The 24534-nt window shown below is 43.7% G+C and overlaps 1 protein-coding gene and 1 long non-coding RNA gene across 5 annotated transcripts in view; one reads left to right on the forward strand and one right to left on the reverse strand.

Annotated features, from left to right (window-relative positions):
* The first annotated feature begins 200 nt into the window (after positions 1 to 200).
* On the forward strand, positions 201 to 11176 carry LOC117753105. Its single transcript, XR_004612207.1, has 3 exons — positions 201 to 210; positions 2200 to 2203; positions 11025 to 11176. It is a non-coding gene; the product is annotated as an uncharacterized LOC117753105 (long non-coding RNA).
* Positions 11177 to 11823: 647 nt separating this feature from the next.
* LOC117753094 (ORM1-like protein 3) overlaps positions 11824 to 24534 on the reverse strand; it is a 28204-nt gene continuing 15493 nt past the window's right edge. The window contains exons 1-5 of one of the 4 annotated variants that reach the window (XM_034570978.1): positions 16249 to 16382; positions 15818 to 15823; positions 15381 to 15609; positions 14903 to 15054; positions 12068 to 13515 (exon numbers count right to left, since the gene is read on the reverse strand). In XM_034570978.1, coding sequence (XP_034426869.1) covers positions 13380 to 13515; positions 14903 to 15054; positions 15381 to 15554 — 462 coding nt within the window. In that variant the 5' untranslated portion in view covers positions 15555 to 15609; positions 15818 to 15823; positions 16249 to 16382 and the 3' untranslated portion in view covers positions 12068 to 13379. Of the gene's footprint in view, positions 13516 to 14902; positions 15055 to 15380; positions 15610 to 15817; positions 15824 to 16081; positions 16383 to 24534 lie in introns of those variants that run through there. The other 3 variants (XM_034570977.1, XM_034570980.1, XM_034570979.1) reach the window with 3 other exon arrangements.

Genomic DNA, 24534 nt, shown 5'->3' on the forward strand with positions numbered 1-24534 from the left:
TAAAAATAAAACATCAACTCTCCCTGCACCTGTTTGCATGAAGGTCTGGGACCGCAGCGCTGACAGATCAATACAGAAGCATCAATACAACCAGGAGCTGTTTGCAGCGATCGATGGGACAGATACAAAAGAAATTGATCCATCGCCTCCATGTTTATTTCCTCAATGAGCCGAGAGAGCATTGAAATCATATTGTGCCACAGCTGGTGAGTGCAGAGGGAACAGAAACAGGCTGATGGCTGATCGCACAAGCAGCAGCATCCGATAACCAGGTTGAGCCCGAATCACGGATATTTGAGCTTCTCCGATGAGTCATCAGGTGGCGATCGAGACACTTCAGATGTGGAAAAGCGTCCCATGCAAGCGTCAACCTAGTGACATCACTTGTTGGTTTGAAACTTTCGTGTTTTATGAAACCAGAAGTATCCGTACTCCTGCTCCCTGCACCCATTGGATGGTGCAAACTGTCAATCACACGGTATCCACGCCCCACGGTGCTTTACAGTCTATTTGACTCTAAATGGACGACGTCCTGCTGAGTTTAAGACCATAAACTCCTTTAATGAAATGTTTACTGACGTTATAAACACAGTGAGAAGCAGAATAAGTTCCTCATAGAAACTGACTTCTTTTAAAACCTGTGCTTTCAGGTGCTTCAGCATTGGCTTCACTCTCTTGACCCGGAGTCTACGTCCAGTTTATCTCAAAGAATTTCAAATGTGGTTAAACTAAGAGATTTCTGCAGAATCATTTAACTTCAAGCCTTTAAAAAAAGTTAATGTATATATAGGAGTAGAGACATATGGTTTTAGAGGCGTCTCGCAGTTTTCCAAAGGTCCCACAGAATAAAAAAATAACCCAAAGAGAACTGGCACCAGGTCAGTTTCCATCGGGATGATCCCATCAGCCAGAGAGATCTCTCCTGGAGCACAGTCCACATAAGGTCACGTTAGCATCCCCCAGTATTTACTGCTGCCGTGCACCCACCACGTATAGACTATATATAGTGTATTTCATTAAAATGTGATTATACAGTAGTAGTCATTATAAACCAGATCCAGGTGTGAAACATTAAAGGAGGCTCTCAGGCCTGGAGCTTTGGCAGCGCAGAGCAGAGATATATTCTAATCTCATTTTATATGAGCTGTAATATTCTGGTCACCGGCTCCATTTCCCCGTCTCTCGCTCAGATTCCCCTCCTGAGCACGGAGCTCCTGCTGTGCCTAATAACCGAGGCCGCATTGAGAAATGTGCCTGTTCAAGTTGTGTGAAACATCCTAAACTAGGGACGCACTGCTGTTAATAAATGTCAGATATAAACTGTCATTTTAAATAAATGTGCAAAACCACAAATGACTCTGGCCGAGTCCCAGGATCTGCTTCGGGGGAGTTAATAGGAATGTTTCTATTAAATCAAATTACTGCTAAACTGACGCGTTGGATTTTTAGAGGTTGAGGTTTGTATATGATGAACAGATCGATTCAGCAGAAAAACATACATGTGTGATTCACTTGCATATGGTTGGGGGGGGGCAAATTGTAGATTTTTGTAGATAATATAATTATTATTTTTATAAAAATAAGTAAATCGGAGTCAAAAAACTAAAAATGACCATTTTTAAATGTTATATGTTTAAAAATCACCTGAGAACTAGTTCATATTAGATAGTGTTTCTAAAACCTCCAAGGTTCATCTAATAATATTTCTTAAAAAATGCTTAAGCAGGAGGAAGAGGAAAAATAAGCTGCTGTCAAATACCTTCTGTAAATGTGTGTGTATGAATCTTTGTATGTTTAATAGTAATTTTATGTGACAAATACAACGAATACAAACAAAATCCTGATATTTAAAAGGAAAATTAGAGTTAAACAGTTAAACAGAAGCTGCAGTCGTCCAATAAACCAGTTCATTAAATAATACAGCTTAAAGAAAATTGACCTTTAGATTTGGTAAAATTAGCAACAACCCAGAATATAAAAATATCCAGGGCTGAGCTTTAAAATGCATTAAAATCCTTAAAACACTCAAGTACTTTACGTTTACTCACAGTACATGTACTCAGGTACTTTGCACCACAGTTTATATGCAAACCGCTGTCGACGCCTCGTCTCACACGCTCCGCGCGGCGCCTGCGACTCAGGTGACTTCCTGTGATTTGTTTTGATGATTCTCATCTTTAAAAAGGCCACCTCCCCGAGATAAGTGGAGCCAAATCAGGCTCTGACCTTTAGCTCACGCTGCCACTTTGCACTTCAATTATTTCCGTGTCCACAGCATATGGTGAGAAAAGCGTTCCGCCTGCAGCCTGACGAACACAGTGTCAGTGTCAGAGGGAGGAACAGCAGCCGTGATGACTTTCACAGTGTCCCCACTCTAAACACCTGTCACACTCAGCTGCCATTTTATCCAAATGGGAAGAAAATTGTTCGGCGTTAGCTTCTCTCACATTCTGTGCAGCCTCCTCACGCTGCACTTTGCTTCCTGACAGAGCCTCTTCGTCTTCACCCGGCAGACCCGAGCTCAATCTGCTGCCTCGTGCCAAATCACACAGCGCTGCTCCTCCAAAAGTGAGCGGGTCTCAAACCGCCGGCTGACAAATGGCTTCAATAGTTTTGCTGCGACTGAGCGAGGAGCGAGAAGCATTTGAGCTGTGATGAACCCCTGAGCGCTTGTTGAGACATCAGTCATCGGATAACGACTCTTTCCTCCTCAACACCAGCGCTATCTCCTTTTTAATATTGTCTTTGTTTTTATAATCTGTGAATAATGTGCCAACAAACATCACCTCATTGACCAGCTCTCCATCTGTTCATGTTTCACCAACAGGTGATTCCAAAAAGAGGCCACTGCTGCAACCATAGACTTCTCGATTGCCCCCTGGTGGCTGGCTGCAGTATAGATTATAAACCCTGCCTCCTCCATGTAAGTAGATGGGACATGGACCAAACTAAAATATATTTTTTCTCAAAGACGTTTCTAGCATTTCAGTCAGTTCTAAGTGTTTCCGATAAATTTGGTCTTAATTAGTTATTTGATGTTGTAAAAACGTGGTGCGTGATTGACAGCTGACACTGACTCCTGATTGGACAAACATGAGTATTGGCAGGACCTTGAATCAGGAACCACTTCACGACTACTACTTAACAGACTCTAGCTCAAAACTGACCGCATCGGCACAAAATGGCAGCGTCCTGATACGTTTATCAAGTTGATAACGATGAAAACTTTTCACGCACAAAAAGTTCCAGAGCACGATTGTGATCAAAAGCAGACAAACGTCATATAAACACATTGTATCATGAACATATTGATCAATAATTAGTGCTGCTGTCATCACAGTGGACTCAGCGACTGTGAGTGAGTTTAAAATGTCTGTTTTATCTTTGCACTTCCCTTTGAACCGCACACATCTCCATATTCATGCATGTTTAAAAAAAAACATCGCTGTAGAGAAACTGAAAACAAATATGGAATCAATGTAATCAATAATCAATGATATCCGTTCTATACTAAGGCAGCGGGTTAAGAACGAACCACACTGAGGTGATTCTCCAGCTGAAGCTTGTTTTGATCCAGCAGGAGCTTGACCCCCGACCCCTTAAGGAGATTAGAAAGACGTTAAGGTCAGGTGGGTACAAGCCTGTCAGTCAGAGCGACACGTGTGTGTGTGTGTGTGTGTGTGTGTGTGTGTGTGTCGTATGTTTGACTAACACCTCCATGATGCTTTGATGCCTGATGAGAGGCTTTCATCCCTGAGCAGGCTCGGAGTGGAGGGAGGGTAATGTGATTGTGGTAGTAGATGAAATTTCCGCATCCTTCAGAGGGCACTTGAGACGAGAGTCTGAGGGGGGGGATGGCGAGAGGAGCACTTACAGGTTTGAATTCCAGCGGTGGAGCACTCGAGTCCCTGCCAGGGCCAGAAGTAGTGATGTCAGTAGACACACACACACACACACATACACAAAAGAATTTCCCAACTTTTATTTTATTAATTTGACTCTTTGAAAATGATTTCTTCTGTAAATCTGATCCTGCTGAACGCTCTTTAAAAGCAAGATGTAATTCTAGGGGGAGAAGTACCCAATCCAGTGTTTTGCTTTAGGTTTTGTCCAAAAATAACAAGATTTAAGGATATTTAGTCTGCAAAATATCAGTAACAAGCTCACGTCAGCTCCAGCGCTGTGTACGGGAGATTTTTTACTGTTTCCAGCTGACTCGTTTTAAAACAACCCTGTAAAAAGGGGTCTTTTAGGATGATATCATGAGGGTGAAGCTGCACCCTGCAGGCAAACACTCAGCCTGGATGATGATATATGTAGAAGACGTGACCACAGCATTGTTCTTTTATTACATCCCTGGATAACGTATATATTGTAATGTGAGAATTAATATGAAAACTGACAATCAGGACAAAAGGTTACGATTTACTCACGTTTAGGAAACAAAAGCATCTAAAGTGATACTCACCAGGTTTGTTGGAGGATAAATTTAGATTTGGATGTGCTGCTCGTTAACAGTCTCACTTAATCTGTAAGCCCATAAATATGAGTGTAATTACAGTGTAGGTACAGTATGCACTCTTTGACCTTGTTTGTGGGAAGCTGGTTAGCAACACATGCTTGTGATTATGGCTTACGCCGGAGCAGACTCGCTGTCTAATCCTTTTTGTGGTCAAGCGTTTTGGTTTTTCTGGAGGCAAACAAACACACGGCTGCATCCGAGCGCTTCATAAAGCTTTTAATACACAACGATACGTTATACAAGGAAGTAACAGGTGGGTCCGCGCCTGGTTACGGTTGCTAGGCTGTGATTGGACCTTTGATGGTTGAAGGAGGGTTTTTAAGATCTTATCCAAACTTACTACGACACATTTCCTCCCACTATCTATGAAGATAAAATATCCCAGATACGATTGCTGCTATTTTACAGTCAGTCTTTGCTGTCAATCATGAGGTCTCGCCCCTTTTTTGGGGGGAATCAGACTTGATCATGACAGAAACCATCGCTGAGAATGACGACCTGTACTGCAGCCCGCCACCAGGAGGCGATAAAGATGCTTTGGCTTCGCTATTGGGGGGCCGCCATGTCGTCCATCTTTATATACGTCTACAAACCAAGAACACTTGTTTCAGATGTGTAGCTCTATAAACAAAAGCGTGAAGTTATATTCATTTCTCTGTTTTCCCTGGATCTCTCAGTACTGATCCACACACACACACACACGCTGTCCCCCTGTGTCCTCGCCGTCGTCTCCTCGCCGCCGTCTCCTCCCTGTGGCGTTTGCGTCCTCCTCTCTTTACCCCCTGCGCTCACACAGAGTGAGATAATAATAAAAGAAACGGCACCGGGGCCCCTGCTAGCACCGCCCACATACCCACAGACAAACACTGCTGGAAAACAACGGAGCCCAAAGTCCTTGAAGAGGGAAAATGAAACAACAACACAACATATGAAAAATAACACAGAGCACAGCACAAAATGCTCAGTAAGCCCCAGGTAATTAATTAAGACTGCTCAGATTCAGTCATGGCTTAATACCCAGCAGTGCAGAGCTAAACTGCAGAGAAGTGAAAGCTAATTAGGCCCGTATCTTATTCTGTGTTTTATTTATGACTGCATTTCTGGAGCATTTTCTCTGCGTATATATGCAGCATCGCCACGGTGACCAGAACATTTTTATTCCGCCGGTTTTAAACTGCGGATGTCAGCGAGCGATCATGAATCTTATTAGCGAGTGGAATGAGCGTGTTAATAATGTAAAACAAGAGCAGGTTATGAATATTCATGGAACCTGTCTGCAATAGATCTGGTTTTATGAGTTGGCTTAATGCTCCGCCCCTGGGAAGACAGCTCATTCTTAAAAGCTGTTCATTATCTCAACGCGTCGCCGCGGCACTGCGTCGTCAGCAAAGTGCTTCTCAGACTCGATCTCAAACACTCTCCGACGCTTCCAGATCTCTGCATCCGACGCTTTTATTACAGTTTGGGTCTTTTTCAGTTGTTTCTACATCAGTGTGATAAAATGAGAGAAATATTTATTCTACGTCGACTCGATCTACTCACATGGAGGAGGCAGGGTTTATGACCTATAATGCAGCCAACCAGCAGGGGGCAATTGAGATACAGCTTACGGTCCGTGTTCTCTCGACAGCTGCCGTGGTTAAACTCGTGATAAATAATAACTAAGGACGCCTTTTTCAAGACTTACATTTTAATCATTGATTATTTTGTCATGAATATTGAACGTTACAAAGAAAAACATGATATTTGAAACCAGTTTCTGAGCAGCTTTAAACCATCATGTGTTTGCGACACTTAGAATCTTTTACTTCCAAGGAATATATGGATGTGGACAAGGATCCATTATCCCACATTAGCTTTGCAACAGTTTGACCATCAGTGGTTTGATGATCTCAACCCACTGATGGACACAGAGTCACTTTTCAAAGTCAAATCTTCCCCCGAATCAGGCGTCACAACCTCTGAATCGATTAAAAAAATGATGGGTGGAGTTTAAACACACGACTGCGCGCTCACGGTAAAAAGGCAAATGAGCAGCAGTGAGCGGCTGCTGGAGATTTGGTGCCCTGAGTTTCACCCCTCAGGAAGTCCACAGGCTGCATGTCCCAACCCACAGGACCAGTGTTTTCTGGGGCATAAAAAAAAGGAAATGCCCGGAAAGATAACGACATAAAAGATTAAACGTTTGCTGTGTTATTAAAGGAAATGAAAAAGTCTCATGTGCTTCATCATGTATGTTGAAGTGTTTGTTTTGTTTCGTACAGAATTCCACCTCCTCTCTTTTAAAAGCGCCACCATATTTTATTTTTATCAAGTTCACTAAAAGCCTGATTTTGTCGATGATCATTTTCATGAACTGGACAAAGTGAACGTTCCACCCGGAGATAACCTCGGCCACAGGAGAGAAGAAGAACAAAACTGATTTAAATGCTAATGTTAGTGAAGCAATTCAGCTTTTTGGAGAACAGATTGAAATGTGCTTTCAAACCCCATTTCTGTTTTCACCATCTCCTCCGTTAAAGAGTGGAAATGGCACAAATAATTTGCCTGTGTTTGTCGGAGCAGACTCTTAAAGCAGCACACTGACCTTAAGAGGGGCCCCAGGCGCTCTCTGGAGGCCCCACAGTGCATTTCACTGACAGCGCCGCCGCCGCTCGGAGGGGCCACTGTCTCCTGTCATCAGCCCTGCCCTTGGATTTCCCAGTTAGTTCAAAGACCCCTCAGGGCAGACAGAGCTCATAATTAATTGATCTAATTCTTGTTTGGCTCTATTTATAGTCGACCCCTCCTCCGAACTGCGACACCTCTCGTCTTCCCTCGTACACAAAGCGGCTCTCATGACCGTGCTCGTTATTATCAGGTCGAACTGTGTCGGTGTCGCAGCAGGACGGCTGCCGAGCGGACGGATGCTTTCGTTGCGTTTTATCTCGTCCCGGATGCCGTCACATCCACGGGAAAACAGAGCGCACGCAGATGGAGCCGCGCAACATGGGGCATGCATATTTCAGAGGCTCAATCTGAGAAGATGGCACCGCCACATGTTCTCCCGCCGGCTGAGGGCTCGTTCAGGGCGCCGCGTTCCTGGAGGGGGAGTCGCCCACGCTGAAGGATGTCGGCTGTGTGGCTGACATGTGATTGTGTTTTTCTCAGAGAAGAAAGAGAAAAATTTAAAACACCACGTAAGATCAACGTTAATCATTAAAATCAGGGATCATAAGTATTAAAGGAGACATCAGTTTTTCTTTCCTCCGAGCTAGAGGCCGGAGACATTCTGTGTTTCAGGTTGTTTGTCCATCTCTTGTTCTCTTGTGAACACGATTCCTCAAGAACACCAAGAGGAAATGACTTCAAATGTGGTTCAGACATTCAGTCGGACTCAAGGATGAACTGATTAGATTTTGTTGGTCAAAGGTCAAAGGTCAAGGTCGCTGTGACCTTACCAATAACGTTTTTTGGTCTTGTGAAAATCTCAGGATCACCTTGAGGGATTGTTTGGCCTCTTGAAAATGAAATATCACATCTGACCTTCAGGGGAATTCTTAAAATATTGACAAGTTGTCACTTGGACTCCAAAATTTAAAGAATACATTTCAGAGGTCAAGGGTCAAAGGTCACGGTGATCTCATATGAGGCTTGGGAAAAAAATGTCGACTGACAAAGTGGCTGAAGTAAAGGTTCTGCAAAGTTAAAATGAAACCTCGTCAATAGTCTGGCTGATACTGGCATTGGACTGTGCATTAAATAAACTGCACATAGAAATCATCTTAGAGAGTAACTGTGTTTTTCCTTTTGCTGCTCATTAAACTTTAATATAAATAAGACCAGTTTGAGCCCAGTTTCATTTGAATGGTTCATTCCTCTGCACCACATAAAGTTGTGCACACGTGCTGTAGCTCTAACACTTCTCCTCCCTTTGCATATTTAACAGCTTAAAACACAAGCTGCTGTCGACACATCTGAATAAATACGTCTCTGCAGTAAACTTCTTTTCAGAAACACACTTGCTCCCCGTCTGTACTTGAGAGTCATATATTCAGCTCACTGTACAAGTGGTGACATTTATGGGTCACGAGTTTACTGTTGCACAAAGTCAAGACTCATTCATAGAAAGCAAACAGTAAAGGAAAAAGAAATAGTGTTATTTGCATGAGGCCGTAGATCTGCATAATGAGCGAGTGAGAAAGCCTCTGGACACAAAGACGAGCAGACGACTCGGTCTCTCTCTTTTCTTTATTCCTATTTATAGCGGCTGGATGTCGTTTCAGATTAAAGTCAATAACGACCATTTGCTGCCCTCTAGTGGAGAAAGACAGTTCAGCTTTTTAGTTGAAGCTGAGGTTTAAAAAACACAGCAAATATATATTTATATTTTACGAACGTTTGCTGCTACAAAATCTTTATATCCACCTTATTGAAGAATAATGTGAGCAGTGATGAATGTGTCTGTTCTTCAGAAGCCTACTGTTGTACTGCTCATGAATTATTGTGCATCATGTGTCAAATTTTAACCAGTGGACCATGAATTCACTTTTACATTCGCCTCAGGCGTCGGCCTCTCAACGCTCGTGTGACGTAAATAGCGAATGGAACTACAAGTATCTAAAGGGGAAGGCTTAAAATGTATTCAATTAAAGAATTTAATTAAAGTTACCATGTATCCCTGTCGCCTTGGCAACAGTATGATTTCATCAGTGGGATAATGACTGGAACACTTTCCTCTCTCTTCCTCTATGAACGGTCACCACACAGGAAACAGTGAGTGAGAAACATTTCATTCAGTGAATTCCAGTGTTTGATTCACCTCATCATTACTTTCACTTAATGGATGTTTAAAAGGCTCCTGGTGTTGGGTGACAGAGCCTGTGTCAGTTTGCAGTGTGAGGATGAAGTGTTTGATTTGAAGTTTCCAGGTGGAGCTGACAGAGCAGAGAGCACGAGGGTCTGAAGCCGGACAGACAGGAAGCTGAGGTTCATTCGTCTGGTGGCCTGCAGACAACAAACAGTGACTGGGTGGTAATCAGGAAGCTGTGAGGACGCTCGTATCTGAATTAAATAATATGCTCGAGTGTTATTTACAATGTTTACATCCTGGTTTGAGCACAAAATAACGAGAGAAGAAATAAATGCAAGGCTAAAAGAATACGTTTAAAGGCTAATTTTGAAAGAGGATTTAATTTTTATGTTTGTTTGTTTGGTTTGTGAGCAAGACGACACAAAAACTACTGGACAGATTACAAGAAATCTCAGTGGAACGATGTGTTATAGCTCAGATATCAATCAATCAATCAATCAAATTTTATTTGTATAGCCCATATTCACAAATCACAATTTGTCTCATAGGGCTTTAACATGGTGTGACATCCTCTGCCCTTAACCCTCAACAAGAGTAAGGAAAAACTACTTAAAAACCCTTTTAACAGGGAAAAAAGAACGTAGAAACCTCAGAGAGAGCCACATGTGAGGGATCCCTCTCCCAGGACGGACAGAAGTGCAATGGATGTCAAGTGTAAAGGAGAACATCAAGATAAAGGTTTTAGCAGCATTGATTAGGGTAAACATTTTGAAGTATAACTGAAGGTCAGTGAATTGGTGGATTAATGTCATTAATGGTCAAGTGTCTGAGGAGAAATACTATGTATCGAGCAGTCCTGCTGCAATCATAGTCCATGGTCAGCAGCCAGCAAGATCATGATCCACCATCAAGATCGGATGCCACTATAGTCCACAGTTATTGTCCACTGCCGCCATTAGGATCCATCATCAGCTGCCACCTCGGTCGTGGTCCACTACCAGTATCTGATGCCAACACGATAAAGATATGAACTCACTAAAGTTTAATGCAGATCTCGATCAGGACGCGGATCCAGGATTTTGTTTCTTCACTTTCTTTAACATTGTAAAACGGTATTTTTTGATATTTTCAGTAATTTCTCAGGAAATAATTCATAAATCTAGATGAAAAAAGTCTGATATAGTTCAGGTATTGGTATCAATGAGTGTGTGTAATTTGGTGCAGCTTGATTTAATCTAATCTTCCTCTAGTTTGGTACATTTCCTTCACAGTGTCCTCTGTGCAAAAAGCTCTGGAAGTAATACAAAATCCACTTCAATAAAGGGATCGACTGTTATGACATGTTTAAAAAAAAAAGAGTCGTCTGAACCTCCGAACATGAGCTCGACTAAACGCTACAAGTCAAAACAAGTCACTGACTCATGGAGACGTGGCAGCGCACCAGAAACCTGTTTCTGTTTCACATTAACACTCAGTCCTCCAATCTTTCACACTGGGTTTAGATTTAAACATTGAATTCCTACGGTGTCTTATATGCAGTTGGTTTTTTCTGCAAAGTTAAAAAGCCCCAAAGAAAACACTGCTCCTGAAATGTTTGGATTTCCGAGACACTGACACACTCAGAACATCACACTGACATTTCCTTCAGGTACCAACGAACAGAAACCACGAGCAGAGCTTCACATTTAATCCACATTCAGTTCTACCGAGTCCGGTAAAAAAACCTAACTGATGGTCACTTTGTGCTACAACGTCTCATATCGAAGCCCTTAATGCTGATCATGACATTTGAAAACATCCTGATGGAGAAATAAATGCTGCAGCAGAGAAACTCGAGTATTTACAACTTCTCAATTGTCTGGATCTTTGGTCCTCGCCTGTAAATGACACCAATTCAACAAGTCAGTCTGAAAGAAACAACTCAATGCAACGGTTTTGTTTTAGTAATAATTCTTATTAAAACCGTAGAAGCAGAAACTAGTGTTGTGTCTTTATTAATGTTTGTGTGTCTGAGATAGAAACGAGTGGTCAACACTGTTCAGGTTAACGTCAGTAAACATGTTTCATCGAGCAGAAGAAGAAGAAGAAATTCAGTCCTTCGATAGAGATCTCACTTTAAAACAGAAACCGAAACGTAAAAATGAATCTAGAAACAACAATTTGACTCTTAACTCGACAACGTGTAAAACATAGTTTTTTTTAAGCTTAAATAAAGATGGTTTCACGTGTTTATCTGGAGATTTGACTGTTTTGACTCAATAAAATCAAAACCCTGTTAAACCAGCAAGTGACATCCTACATGTTAAAATCATGACTTCACATTATAGAACAATTCAAGAGGAGACTTGTCAGGAGGAAATGGTTCATGGACACTTCAGCCGTCCAGTACGATGACAAATAAGATCAAACACAATATATTCTACTGGAAATATGGGTTTTGTATTTAGATTTGTTCTTAAAAGATAAAGGTTTAACTTAAGACTTTACTCTCTGGACAAAACTGTTAAAAAATGTACCTGTGGGTAAAGCTTAAGAAAAACAAAGTCTCTTTCCAACTATTTTCCTACAGGAAGAGGGAAAGAACCTTAAAGCTGCATTAATCAATACTTTTGATATTAACTGTGGATGACATGAGGTTGAGAAAAAGTGATTTCATCAATGTGATAAGAACCAAAAACAGAAACTATCCTGGGTTATAAAAATGATTTGATGTGAATTTGACTTTTTAGTTTGGTTCATGTCCCATCCACTTACATGGAGGAGGTGGCGTTTATAATGATAACTTTAATAATAACTTTATTTTATGACCTATACTGCAGCCAGCCACCAGGAGGAGATCTGGATGCTTTGGCTTCACTGTCATGTCGTCCATCTTTATATGGTCTGTGGTTCACAGCTTTACTGAGAGCTTAGTGCCCCCTAGTGGCTAAAAAGTAGATTGATGCAGCTTTAAATTGTCCATTTTTGATTTTTCATGAAGGAAATTGACAATATTTCATTTTAAGAGCTACGTCATATATTTGACCCTAAATAGGGATGAAGACAATATTAAAAACACTTGAACCTTTCATGATTGACAGCTGCACAGTACTTACGACTGCTCGTGTGTACCTAATAAACTGGTTACTTATCATTTAAATGCAGGTATGGAAGTGAGATGCAGAAATACCACGATCATGTCAGTGTAATGGGACCTGAGTGCTGTCACAGAGCAGTTGTAGGCATGTGTCCCCGTATAAAAATCTAACTCTGAGCAAAGTAATGACAGGAAACCGTGACCCTTCCCTCAGACGGCAGAATCTTTGGTTACGTTGGATCAGCGCAGAGCTCTCGTGCATTTCTTCTGCTCTCAGACCAGACGACTCCGCAGACTGCAGGCGCTCTGCGACACAAACCGGGACAAGAGGAGTCCAAATATGGACAAGGTCAGATAAAATAAGAGCTGCTCAACTTAACTCCTTTGGCCCTGAGCGGAGCAGCGAGGGCTAAATATAAAACGCTGTGTGGCTTCTGGTGTCTGGACTCTGAAGTCGTTCACAGTTCCCTCACCACGTCGTGACGCTGTCGCTACTCGAGCCCAGAAGCCTCGGGAGAGAGGAAGCTCAACATGGGAGAGAAGCTGAATAAACACAGCAGTGTAGCATTAGCTAAAAAAAAACTAAGAGTACTGTCTAAGGTGCCGATTGAAAATGGCACAATATCAGTGCAACTACATCTTCCTCTAACTTCTAAAAACTGCCATCTCTACAGAAACAGACATAATACTGTATAATATATAATTCCTCTTTACAAATGCTTTTTAAGTGTCTGTGGAAAACTTGTAAAAAGGCGACAGGCCTCAACAGTACACTTTCCCTTTCTCCTCTGTAAAGAACCTCGTCTCTTTCCTGCGGTTTGGAGCCATGGCAGCGTCCCAGCGGGCGTCATTTAGAGTCGGCAGGCAGAGTCCGGAGCCAAAGAGCAACAGATCCTCGTGGATCCGCGGCCAAATCAGAGGCCTGATACTCTGCGTGCTCTCAGCAGGTCCCTGGGGACTCGAGGAAGGAGGTGTCCTCTTCTGCCTTGTCAGTACTTATTAATCCCAAAGATCCTCACGCCGTGGAGCTGCGGCAGCTTGGGGATGAGCACAGTGAGCAGGGAAACGGTGTTGACCACAAAATGGACCCGATCGTATTTGGTGTAGAAGCTGGTGAGAATATACCTGAATGGGATGAATCAAAAGAAGAGGAAGTTACAGAGCGAAGCTCTGAAGAAGAGGGAGATATATTCATGCACTACAGGGGACAATAGATTGTGTTTGAAACCTCACAAGATGATCACTGATGTGGTGTTTCTATTTGGGTTTTGTCTGTAAAGCTTTATTCTGGGAAACATTCAGAAACGTTAATAAAAGGCAGTTCCCAGCACAAACCCTGACATCAAGCTGGTGACAGGTCAGAGACGCAAAAACCCCAAAATTATATCAAGATAAAAATATTTACATATAAGAAGATTTCAATAATTATCTAAATGAATGTCAAATTATTATTATCATTATTTAAACAATAATTTTTTTGCTCCTGAGCTTCTGGTTTTAAACTCTTTTTTATGAACAGAGATATTTTACAAATCTGACGTTAATCAACTATGTGTTTTACCTCCTATATCAATATATGAGACTATTGTTGTAATGCTATAGGTGAAAATGATATTGTGATTATTATTAATGTTTTACTGTCCAGCTACAGGCAATGAGAGAAGAAGAAAGCAGCTGTGCCCATGTGATGTAAACAGAGTTTTTAAATGAACACACACACACACACACACACACACACACACACACACACACACACACACACACACACACACACACACACACACACACACACACACACACACACACACACACACACACACACACACACACACACACACACACACACACCAGTGGGGGGGGGGATGTAAGTGACTGTACAATGAGGAGCTGCACATCCTGTTCTCTGCTGAACAAGGGAGGAAATAAGAAAAGCTCCCTAATGAATCATTTTTTTCCATCTGGAGCCTTGAGCTTGACCACTTGTCTCTTCCTGCTGGAAACAGCTGGAAGAGGGGGGGGGGGGGAGTACACCTGCAAAACTGCTCTCACTACAATGTTCAGGCTGAGCTGGCATGTCAGCCGCAGGGAGCCAGAGTGCTTCCTGTAAGCTGAAGTCTGCAGGTTAATAAGAACAGGGCGAGAGCTCCTGCTGCAAACTACTGAGCCCCAGAACAAGAGGGTGGTTGATAATAAGAGAGCAGAGGAGATGTGGATCAATAAACTCTCTTTGTGAGAGTGAACTCAAATATAAGAGCTACAAGGACGACATGATGTTCACAGATGAAACATAAAATACAAGGTGCTAGTATAGCAGATCAAACACAACTGGTGCTGGCTGTTCTTCTGGTTGGTTTGTCTACTCTGTCTAATGTCGGCACACAACCAATGGAACTCTATAAAAGCTGAAATCCTGCTTTTCTCATTTCTATGACCGGACTTGTAAATGAGAAGCTTTTCCTGAACATTTAACAGAATTTCTGAGACAAGCGTTAGGTTTGTTGGTGACACTCACAGCACAATGGGTGTGATGGTGAGGAACTTGTGCGACGCGGTAAACTGGATGCCGTAGTCCATCTGCTCCCAGTGCGTGAGGAGGCGCGCCTTGCCCTGGTCGGGGGTCTCGAAGGGCGTCCCCTTGACCGTGTGCAGGAGCAGGTACATGCACTGCAACAGGGAAGAGACACAGAGACCGTCAGACACGGAAAGAAGAGGCTGTTGTAACAAATGTACAGAACTGATATTACACATCTGGTGAATGAATGACTAACACCACTTGTTGTTCCTGGGACACAATCACTCAGGAAGAGAGTTTGAAATGTGGTTAACTTTACGTAGAGCAGTGATAGAGAGGGGGTGAACCTCTTCACTAAGCCAGCGTGTTCAGTTAATGATGAAGTGAACTGTGGTGGCATGTGTGTGTGTGTGTGTTTGTGTGCGTGTGTGTGAGTGCGTGTGCGTGTGCGTGTGCGTGTGTGTGCGGCTCCACTGACCAGATTGTGGATGAGATTGGTGAGGGTCCAGACCACGGGCACGCTGGCGAAGGGGATGCTGAGCAGGATGATGTGCAGGAGGCCGATGCCCAGGATGTACGACAGCCACATGCCCCTGCTGTTCATCACCCGGGTGTTGGGGTTCACCTCGCTGTGCGCCGTGCCCACGTTCATGGTGGCAGCTGGCGTCAACGGACACCTAACAGCCAATCAGGAGCCAGTATTTTTCCTGTAGCAAAGGTAAACAAGGAAGTAAGAAATGTGCTGACAAAATCACGCCCCTGCTGCAGATCAACTAATTGATTATTGATCGAAAAACCTGTATATTACTTATTAGCATCAGAACTGTAGTGACAACGGTTAAATACTATAATACTATAGCTACAACATTAGCCACCATTCAATTACAATCACAGTTATATTGCACGACACATAACGGTCACCTGTCAGCCAATCAGAGATCAGCATTCCGCTGTGGCAAAGGTAAACAAGGAAGTGATGCGAACAGGGGCTAAACGAAGATGCTAACATGTTTTAAAGTGAATTAAAAACAGAACAAGTCCGAGTCCGTCTGGTTCGCGACAGGAAACAAACGTCGCTCTTCACATTTAACAACTTAGAGCCTGAAATGTAACAGGATGTTAAATAATGGCGGCTACGGGCTCAGATCTACAAGTAGCCGCAGATTAAAGATCACTCACTGCGGAGAAAAATGGCTTCTGCTCGGACCGTTATCCCCGTGCGTGCGTGTGTGAGTGTGCGCGTGTCTTAACGGAGCCTCCGGTTGGGTAACGCGGTCACCGGGAGGCTGGCTCCGGTGCCTCGGTCCGTCCGACCCCCACCCCCCTCCCGCACACACAGCTCACACGGCCCGGGGCCACACATCCGCTGGTGCTCCGTGTTCGAGCCCCACCACACGGCACCGTCCACGCGTCACGTCATCGCTGCTCGTGTTCACGGCTCCGATCCTCGACTCGCTTCTTCAGCATCGCTTCTTTTTTTTAACTCTGCGCATTGCAACGTGATTGGCTGCCTCGTGCCACGGGGTCCGCGCGGACCAATCACCGCTCAATGCGTTGAAACGACCTGGATCACGCTTCCTATCGACGTCAGGGTGGAGGAGGAGGAGGATCCCAAGGAAAGAGCATGATTGACACATGGGTTATATTTAGATATATTTATATATAAATACAATAAATATACTTATAAAATTATTGATTATGGATTATTGATCAAATATGATATATATATATTTTTCAACATCTATGCGGTTCCATATATATACACATATATACATTGTATATTAATCTATGAATCTATCTACCTATCTAACATCCATCCTTTCATTTATCTATCTATCTATCTATCTATCTATCTATCTATCTATCTATCTATTCATCTATCCAACTTATTTTCTTCAAATCTTATTAGATATTGTAAAAATGCATGTTGCTGGATGAGTGAGGCTTTATTATATTTTGATTTGAATAATTGCAGAACAGTGTTGATCTAATGGAGGCAACAGAGCAAAAGAAAAGTCAGAGAATCACTGAAGATTTTAGATTTCAACCCAGAGTCTAAGTCTATTTTTATATATCGTCTTCACTATTGACTGAAAGAATGAAATGCTGGATAAAAGGTGAGTTTTCTCCTCAGGGTGTCGGGGCTCAGCGTTGGAGACGGGGTGAGGAGTTTGAACATCCAGAAGGAGCTCGGAGCAGAGACGCTGGTCCTTCCTGTTGAGAGTTGCCAGTTGAGGTGGTCTGAGCATCAGAACGGCTCTCGGGCACCTTCCATTGGAGGTTTTCCAGGCATGCCCTGATGGGGAGGAGACCCCCGGGGCAGACCCAGAACCTATACATCCCATCTAGCCTGAAAACAGCTCAGCATCCCTCAAGAGGAGCTGGGAAGCGTAGCTGGGGAAAGGGATGTGTGGAACACCCTGTTGCCACCATGACCCAACCTCAGATAAGGGAAGGAAGGTGAAGTCTGGGCTGTAGCTGAAAGTCTAGCGAGCCACGCACATGACTCCCTGCAGCTTAAAATAAAGAAACAGGGGAAAAGACGTAGGTATCGTGGGTCTTGAGATAACATTTTAACATTCTCTGGTTCTCTCCATACCTCGGTACAAAAGGAGGCCTTGACTCGTCATGCAGCCAAGGTGAGAGGAGACCTTGCTGGAGGCGAGGAAAGCTGACTGATGAGGCTGATACTCTGCTCCTCAAATCAAAGATCAACAGTGTCATGTTCGAGATCCAAAGATAAGCACGAATACTAATTTAGGGCCCTCAGTCGCCGGAGGCTGGGGGGGTCAACTGTGTTCTCCTTGCATGCGATGTCACACGACACCCACTGTCTCTGAGGGCTGTGATGAGTGGCATCAGACAGGTTTGGCCGGCTGACAGTGGACTCTCTCACATGCTCGTGGCCTCGGGTGCTGAAGCTGTCGTAGCTGTGTAAACCTAGAGGTCTGTGCAACTGCGAACGATGGATGACAGTGTGGTGAGATCATCGCTGGCACTGGAACAATGGACGAATACATGACAGAGATAAAATGCACCTCAAGAGGAGGAGGAGCAGGTGGTGGAGGAGGAGGAGGAGGAGGAGCAGGTGGAGGAGGAGGAGGAAGAAGTGTCATCGTCAAGTCGTCATCTGGACATATTTGACATTCAGGGACACATTTTGAAGCAGGACAGTGAACTCTTCTCTCGTTGTTTCCTCAAAATAAATACACCAACATGTTTTCTCGTGCAGCATCAGTGAGAAGAGCTGAGCCGAGAAAGAGTGGATATGCAATATTTGCCGTAGGACACCTCTGGCTGCCACCGCCGATGATAAAATCAGAGCTTCAAAGTCCTGCGGTTGTATCCATTTCTCCACAACCACATTTAATAGATGTTTAGATAAGTTCCTCTGTAGACTACACTTCTCTGCACTTTGTGCGAATGCCCACGGGTCATCGACGCTGCGGTTGTCAGACGCAATGTGATTCCGTTAACAAGGCCCATGCCAGTAATAAAAGGCTTTTAATGATGAGATGCATTTCATGTTGTAATCTGCTCTGGCGTCTGCAGCTGCGAGTCCAGTGTCAATTATTTTTTATGTGTCATCAGCAAAGAATGTGTCGTTCGGAGGCACAGTCAACGATTCAGAAACTTGTAGCTATCGAGTCTTACAGGGGTTTTATGATTGTTTGACATTTACAGTGTGTTGGAGGGATAGCGTGCACGTTACTCTCAGGCTAATGCAGCTTTAATGGCTCATAAAACCACAACAGCAGCTTTAAAAGAAAATCTGGAGGAAATCCGAAGCTGTTTATTCTTATTTGTAGCAGATATATGGAATAATTCAGTGTTCCTGGCTGAGGGCTCTGGTGTTACAGAATTACATAAATTTAATCTTGACCCATTAAAACCCAATCAGTCAATCAAAAGCCTAATCAAACACAACACAATTATAATATCGAATGTACAAACTTCACTTCATTGAACATGAGCAGCTCCACATTTCATAAAGATTAATTTGCTTTCTCCTGTTTTATATAATTCTAAAGTGAAAATTCATTGTATAAGAGTAGAAGATCCACATTCTGCTCCTTATAGCAGAACAGTACAAGGATTTAAATACAAAGATTGTCTTGCTATTTTCCTTTTGTATAATTTTAAAGAGAAAATCCGTACTTTTCCATATCGCTGGTCACAAAAAGAGTATTTGTCAAAGCATCACTTTGGACTCTGGAACCACATGTTGTGCATTTATCACAATAATTGACGTTTTTACTGATAAACCCTCCAAAGTATCAGAATCAATCACTGGCTGCAGCTGTCGTCATCACAACACAGGCTCATGACATCATTCATACAGGGTTCAGAGTTTCATGAATGACAAATCAGGAGCGTGTGATTGTGTTTCACCAGCAGGTGTCAGCATCCACACACTGTGAGGGGGGTGCTGTGATTCAGTGAAGTTTATTTTAACATGAGCACAGAGGTGCAGTCGAGATATAAGAAATGATATAAGAAATGTGTGTTTCTACTTGTCACCACTAATTAACCCTGTTACCACTGAAGAAACACACACAGAACCACAGTCTAATACATCTACTACATTTACTTTTACACGTGATTACTTATTTTCAGGGATAAAGTTAATTGTGCGTGTAGAACTGCAGGTTTTACTATATATATATATGTGTGTGTATATCTGCTCTTCTGCACAATCTGGTCATTTCCAGCATTTTCCAAACTTTCTGCCAAATGTGAGGCTACATGAAAATGCTCAGTGTTCAAATTGAAGAAAGAAAAACGGATAAATATGAAAACAAAAAAAAGGAGAAATATGGAAATGATTTACAACGGCTGCTGTAAATCTAAAGAGTAAAGTACATGAATATATTCAGCAAATTAAATCAAATGTTACTTGAGAATATAAAAACATTTTATAACATTTTCTCCAATGGCAGAGGTGGACTTGTGACCCAGCCGGGCTCAGATGATGGCCCCGCTGGAAAAGGCTGACGCAGGGAGTCCATTATTGCCCCTGGAGGAAGCTGAGGATTAGAACACCAAAGAATTTCACACAAACACACACACACCAGCAGAGGGATGAAGTGTTTGCTGCTCTAATGAAAAAGGTTTATTTGGGGGAAGAGTTCTTGTCGTCTTTGTCCCGTCGTTTTAAAAAGTCCTGACAAAGGCATTGATATCATCTTCAACACTCGTCCACTTCCAGGACACAGGAAAGAGACTCTGAGCTCTTTCAGCCTCATGACTCCCAGAAGGCTCCAACAAATCATCATGCACTTCCTGTACAAAGAGAAAAAGAACTGCACATTGGGACTTTATTATAAAATAATCAATCAGTCGCACAATTGATTGACAATTGGAGGCTAAAGAAACCCTGTGAAATTCAAGTGAGGTGATGTAGGAGGAGGTGATTTCATGCAAAAATATGTAAAGGAGCGTGAATTCATACAAACTCTCCCTTCAACAAACACATCCACAGCTTTGTCATTGTGATGGAGCACGTTTCATTATCATAGAGCCACCACCAAAAATGAAACCACAGGTATAAAGGAGGAGCTGGGCAGGAGACATTGGGAATTTGCTGAACTGCTTTGGCAAAATGAGTAATTTCTGGATGCCCCATTGTGTGAAGAGCTTATAGGCTGAGGGCTCTGAAAGCAAAGGATATAAACACGGGAGCAAGTGAACTAAAGTGAAAGATGGTAGGAATGAGGGAGCGATGAAAAGAAGTTTGTGAACGGAGCAGGGTGGGATTGGGCGTGTTCAAAAAAGTTTTTCGCTTCAGCCCAGTGTGTGTAGATACCCTCCTAATCCTGGTTTTATTGGCTGCCTGTGTCCAGCCATGCTGTTCGGATTGAGTAGGGGAGGGAAGGGAGGTGGGGAGAGGGAGGTGGGGAGGGGGGGGCGAACACATGTCCTTCTTTGTGGTAATACGCTGATTAGGCCTTAGAAAGAGCCGGACCTGGTTACGGCCTTTCTCAGGTCACCGTAGAAACCGGCCCGGTAGGGGAGCTCTGTGTGCGCCTCCCCTCCCGTGCACCTACTGATGCAGACACGCAGACCGAGGCCTTCCTCTGCAGACATCTGTACAAAACACCACCACTCAAAACACCACCACAAGTGTTGCTGGCTCCCGTGTTCTTGACCTTAATCGCTGCCGCCGTTCCAGACAGTTCGCTCTGCACTTGTGGCCCCAACCTGGGAAATGTGGTTTCAATGTTGTTCAGATGCAGACCGCAGACTGATTCCTCTGCCTGCGCTCGTAAATTACACCACTGTCACATTCCCACCATCCATCCCTGGCCCCGCACACCGTTTACCGCTCCTTACAGTGCAACCGTTATCCAAGTCCCAGAGCTGAGCTCGGCACATTTCTGACAGTGCCGTAACGCACGACAATGTTCATGATCGAAAACAGACCTGCCTCATTGTCAGCGCCACCATGACATATCGCAGCTCGACTCGGGGCATTGAAAAGACGTCTTTATTGGAATAATGTAGGAGACTCCCCACTACGACAGGCTGGAGACTGGCTCCACAAAGATATCTATCAATTATTGTCACATTTAGAGAGTCGGAGGACCCCCCCCACCCCTTTCCCAAAGCTGGGAGGTAGGTCGAGTGCTGCTCAGTCACTGCCTGTTTCCCTATCTTCTTTGTTATGGAGGAATAAAACACAAGAGGGGATGGGTGAAGAGGGTTACTCCACTGCTGACCTCCAGACTTTGGTCACTGTGGCTCGGTCCCTGCGGTGGGCACCGGGCCTCCTCTCTGCAGAGTGCACGCTCCCAGCCCCTGCTGAGCGACCTTCCAGCCCCCTGAGCCTGCCGAGCTCAGTGGTGACCTGGAGGTCCTCTGCAGAAAGGTCCCCGGGCAACAGAGGGAGGCACTGAGATATTCTTTGCTTCATTTTAAATATGGCTAATACATTTAAAATCACTTAAGAGCGACAGAATTCATTCTGGAGGGACGTCGGTTAGAAACTCGGAGCAGGGAAAGTGTCACGTTTGAGTCACCTGTCATCATAAACTCTAATATTTGATAAAAACAGGTATCAGAGTCCTCTGAATCCTCTGAAGGGCGTGCAGCTAAGAACTAGCAGAAAACTGGTGGTTCGATTAAAACAATCCCGACGCTAAAGAAACTTCGAAACCTCACTTTGGAAAATTCACTGTATATATATGTGTGTGTGTGTGTGTCTGTGTGAGTTTGTGTGTGTGTGTGCACTGTGTATCCGGATCAATTAGTCAGGGCACAACCCCTAAAAATCAATATGTCAACATGTGAGTGTCCTGAGGAGCAGCCGGCCGGCGTCCGCTCACCTCCAGCCGCTGATACATTCTCCTTTTTTGTTTTGTGTAATCACGTAAAGGAAACAAGTTGAGTAACAAGCCGACTCTACCTTTTTTCATGTGTCCCTCCCTATACCTCCCTCTCCCGTTTCCCTCCCTCCCTCTTTTTCACTCTTTCCTTTCTTTTCCACATTACCAGGGGGTGGCGTGTGATTGACAGATGGGAACGAATAATATATATATATTGTTTTTTTCCGTAACCTAAGGCCATCTCCTGTGATTGGCTTGCCAGCTGACATCTCCAAAAAAACCTCATTCTCCCCCACCCCCCCACCACCCCCCCACCCCGCACCCTTCTCTCCGCCACCCCCCCTTTAATATTGGGCCTGTGGATGAGGCATCCTGAGGGAGAAAAAAGTAGAGAGAGAGAGAGAGAAAAAGATATCTACCTTAGGGAAGAACCTCAGAGAGAGGGAGGGAAGGAGAGGACGGGTAGGAGCGTGTGTGCATGTGTGTGAGAGACACTTATTCTCTTAACTACTGGGAGACAGACACACTTTCCTGGCCCGACTCAAAAGAAGAGGGGGAAAACAGGAGGAAGATTTTTCTTTTTTTTTTTTTTTGCAAATATCATTTTAATTTTCCCCTCATTCAACAATCAAGCTGCCCTAAAGCTCCTCTTCCTGGAAAACTCTTCTTCTTCTTCTTCACTACCTACTGGAAGTTCTATGCATTGATCCATTTGCCCTCCTCACACACACTTGCAAAGGCTTACCTCATGGATTTGTATCTGATTGGATATTTGATGTGTGTGTGGTTGTCCAGCTCGCGGGTGCTTGGAGGCTATCCCATCTGGTGGTGAGTACAAATCCACAGTTTCAGCATCAGACCCCTATGGCCACATAAAGAGAGAGACTCTTGTTTTTTTTTATTTGGTCAAATGATCATTTCTGAGAGGGCAGAATGTGCACTTTCAGTTGACTGCGTGGGAAAATGTTCTCCGGCCCATTCCCAAAAAATCTTAAACCTCAAATACTAGTGTAACGGAAAAGGCTCGCCGTGCTTTCCCCCCCCACACTCATGTCCATTTATCACATTGGAGCATGTTGTGATGCACAGAGGCAGAATTTTTTTAGTTGGGGAGCCGTTAAATTACCAAAGATGCTGAGTTATTTTTCTGAATTTAAGGAGAAGAACTTGTTAGCGAGCGGTTGCCATGTTGATATGAATTGAAAACAGCACTGCGAGGAGCTGCGGAGCGTTTCCACACAACAGTGCGGGTCAGTCGGATCATTCGTTATTACATAAATCGTGGCTCGAGCACAGCGAACAGAACTGATGCTGCTCGTGAAAAAGCCTCAGAACAGGATCCCTTCTCCTTTTAAGCGCACTGACAAAGTTGCACACAATTAAAAAAGACAAAATATTTGCATTCTTGCCATGGGGCATCAGCTGTAATTAAATCAATCCATTAGAAAAAAAGAGAAACAGTTGAGCATATCATCTTGCTTCTCAATTGTACCACAGCCACCCCCCCCCCCCCCCCCCCCACTACGGATTTGTCAGGAGACAATATGTGTAGGTGCCGCAGGGTTTAATTCTTTGTTAAATTATCCCAGATCGCTTTTGGCCCCCAACAACTGAAATTTAGAGGTTTATCTCATTACATATTCAGCTACATTCAGCTGACCTCATAGCTCCTGGTCTCCTTTTGTAACATAAAGCTTCAATTTTGGTGATATTTGCGTGGGCGTATGACAAAGCTCTTTTGGCTCACGACACAATACTTGTCAGAGCTACTGCACTTTTAGTTGCCCAACTAGCATATGGTCCCAGCGCGCTGCTGTCCAAACCGCTAGCATCTTCTGGTTTCATTTACAGAGCAGGCAGCTGCCAAGCGGTCAGAGTGACGTCCACTTAATCCACAGGTCTCACAGCGTAATTTACTTTATTAACGTTTCCTGCGGAAATGACCTTGCTGTGCATCACCTTTTGTGTTCCTCCGAAAGTTCATACTTCCTGTCGACCCCTCCCCCCTCAGTGTTGTTTTGCATTGCTGAGGAACGGAGGTGCAGCAAGAGGAGAAATTAATCACAGCAAGACTGTGTGTTGTTTTCTACAGGAGCAAATAAAAAGCTGGAAAACAACCCAGAGTCGTTCGTACCTATGCCCAATCCACATCTGTTACATTAACACAAACTGAACTGCAGTATGTCCTGGCAGCTACGATTGCGGAAGACTCCCAGTTCCCCTTCATAAAGATTTGCTCCCCCGACAACATGATCAGACTCTCAGATATCGCAACATGCCAAGCCATCAAAGATGTAACACTCGACA

This window comes from Hippoglossus hippoglossus, chromosome 19 (genome assembly GCF_009819705.1).
Source record: "Hippoglossus hippoglossus isolate fHipHip1 chromosome 19, fHipHip1.pri, whole genome shotgun sequence".
Classification (NCBI taxonomy): domain Eukaryota; kingdom Metazoa; phylum Chordata; class Actinopteri; order Pleuronectiformes; family Pleuronectidae; genus Hippoglossus; species Hippoglossus hippoglossus.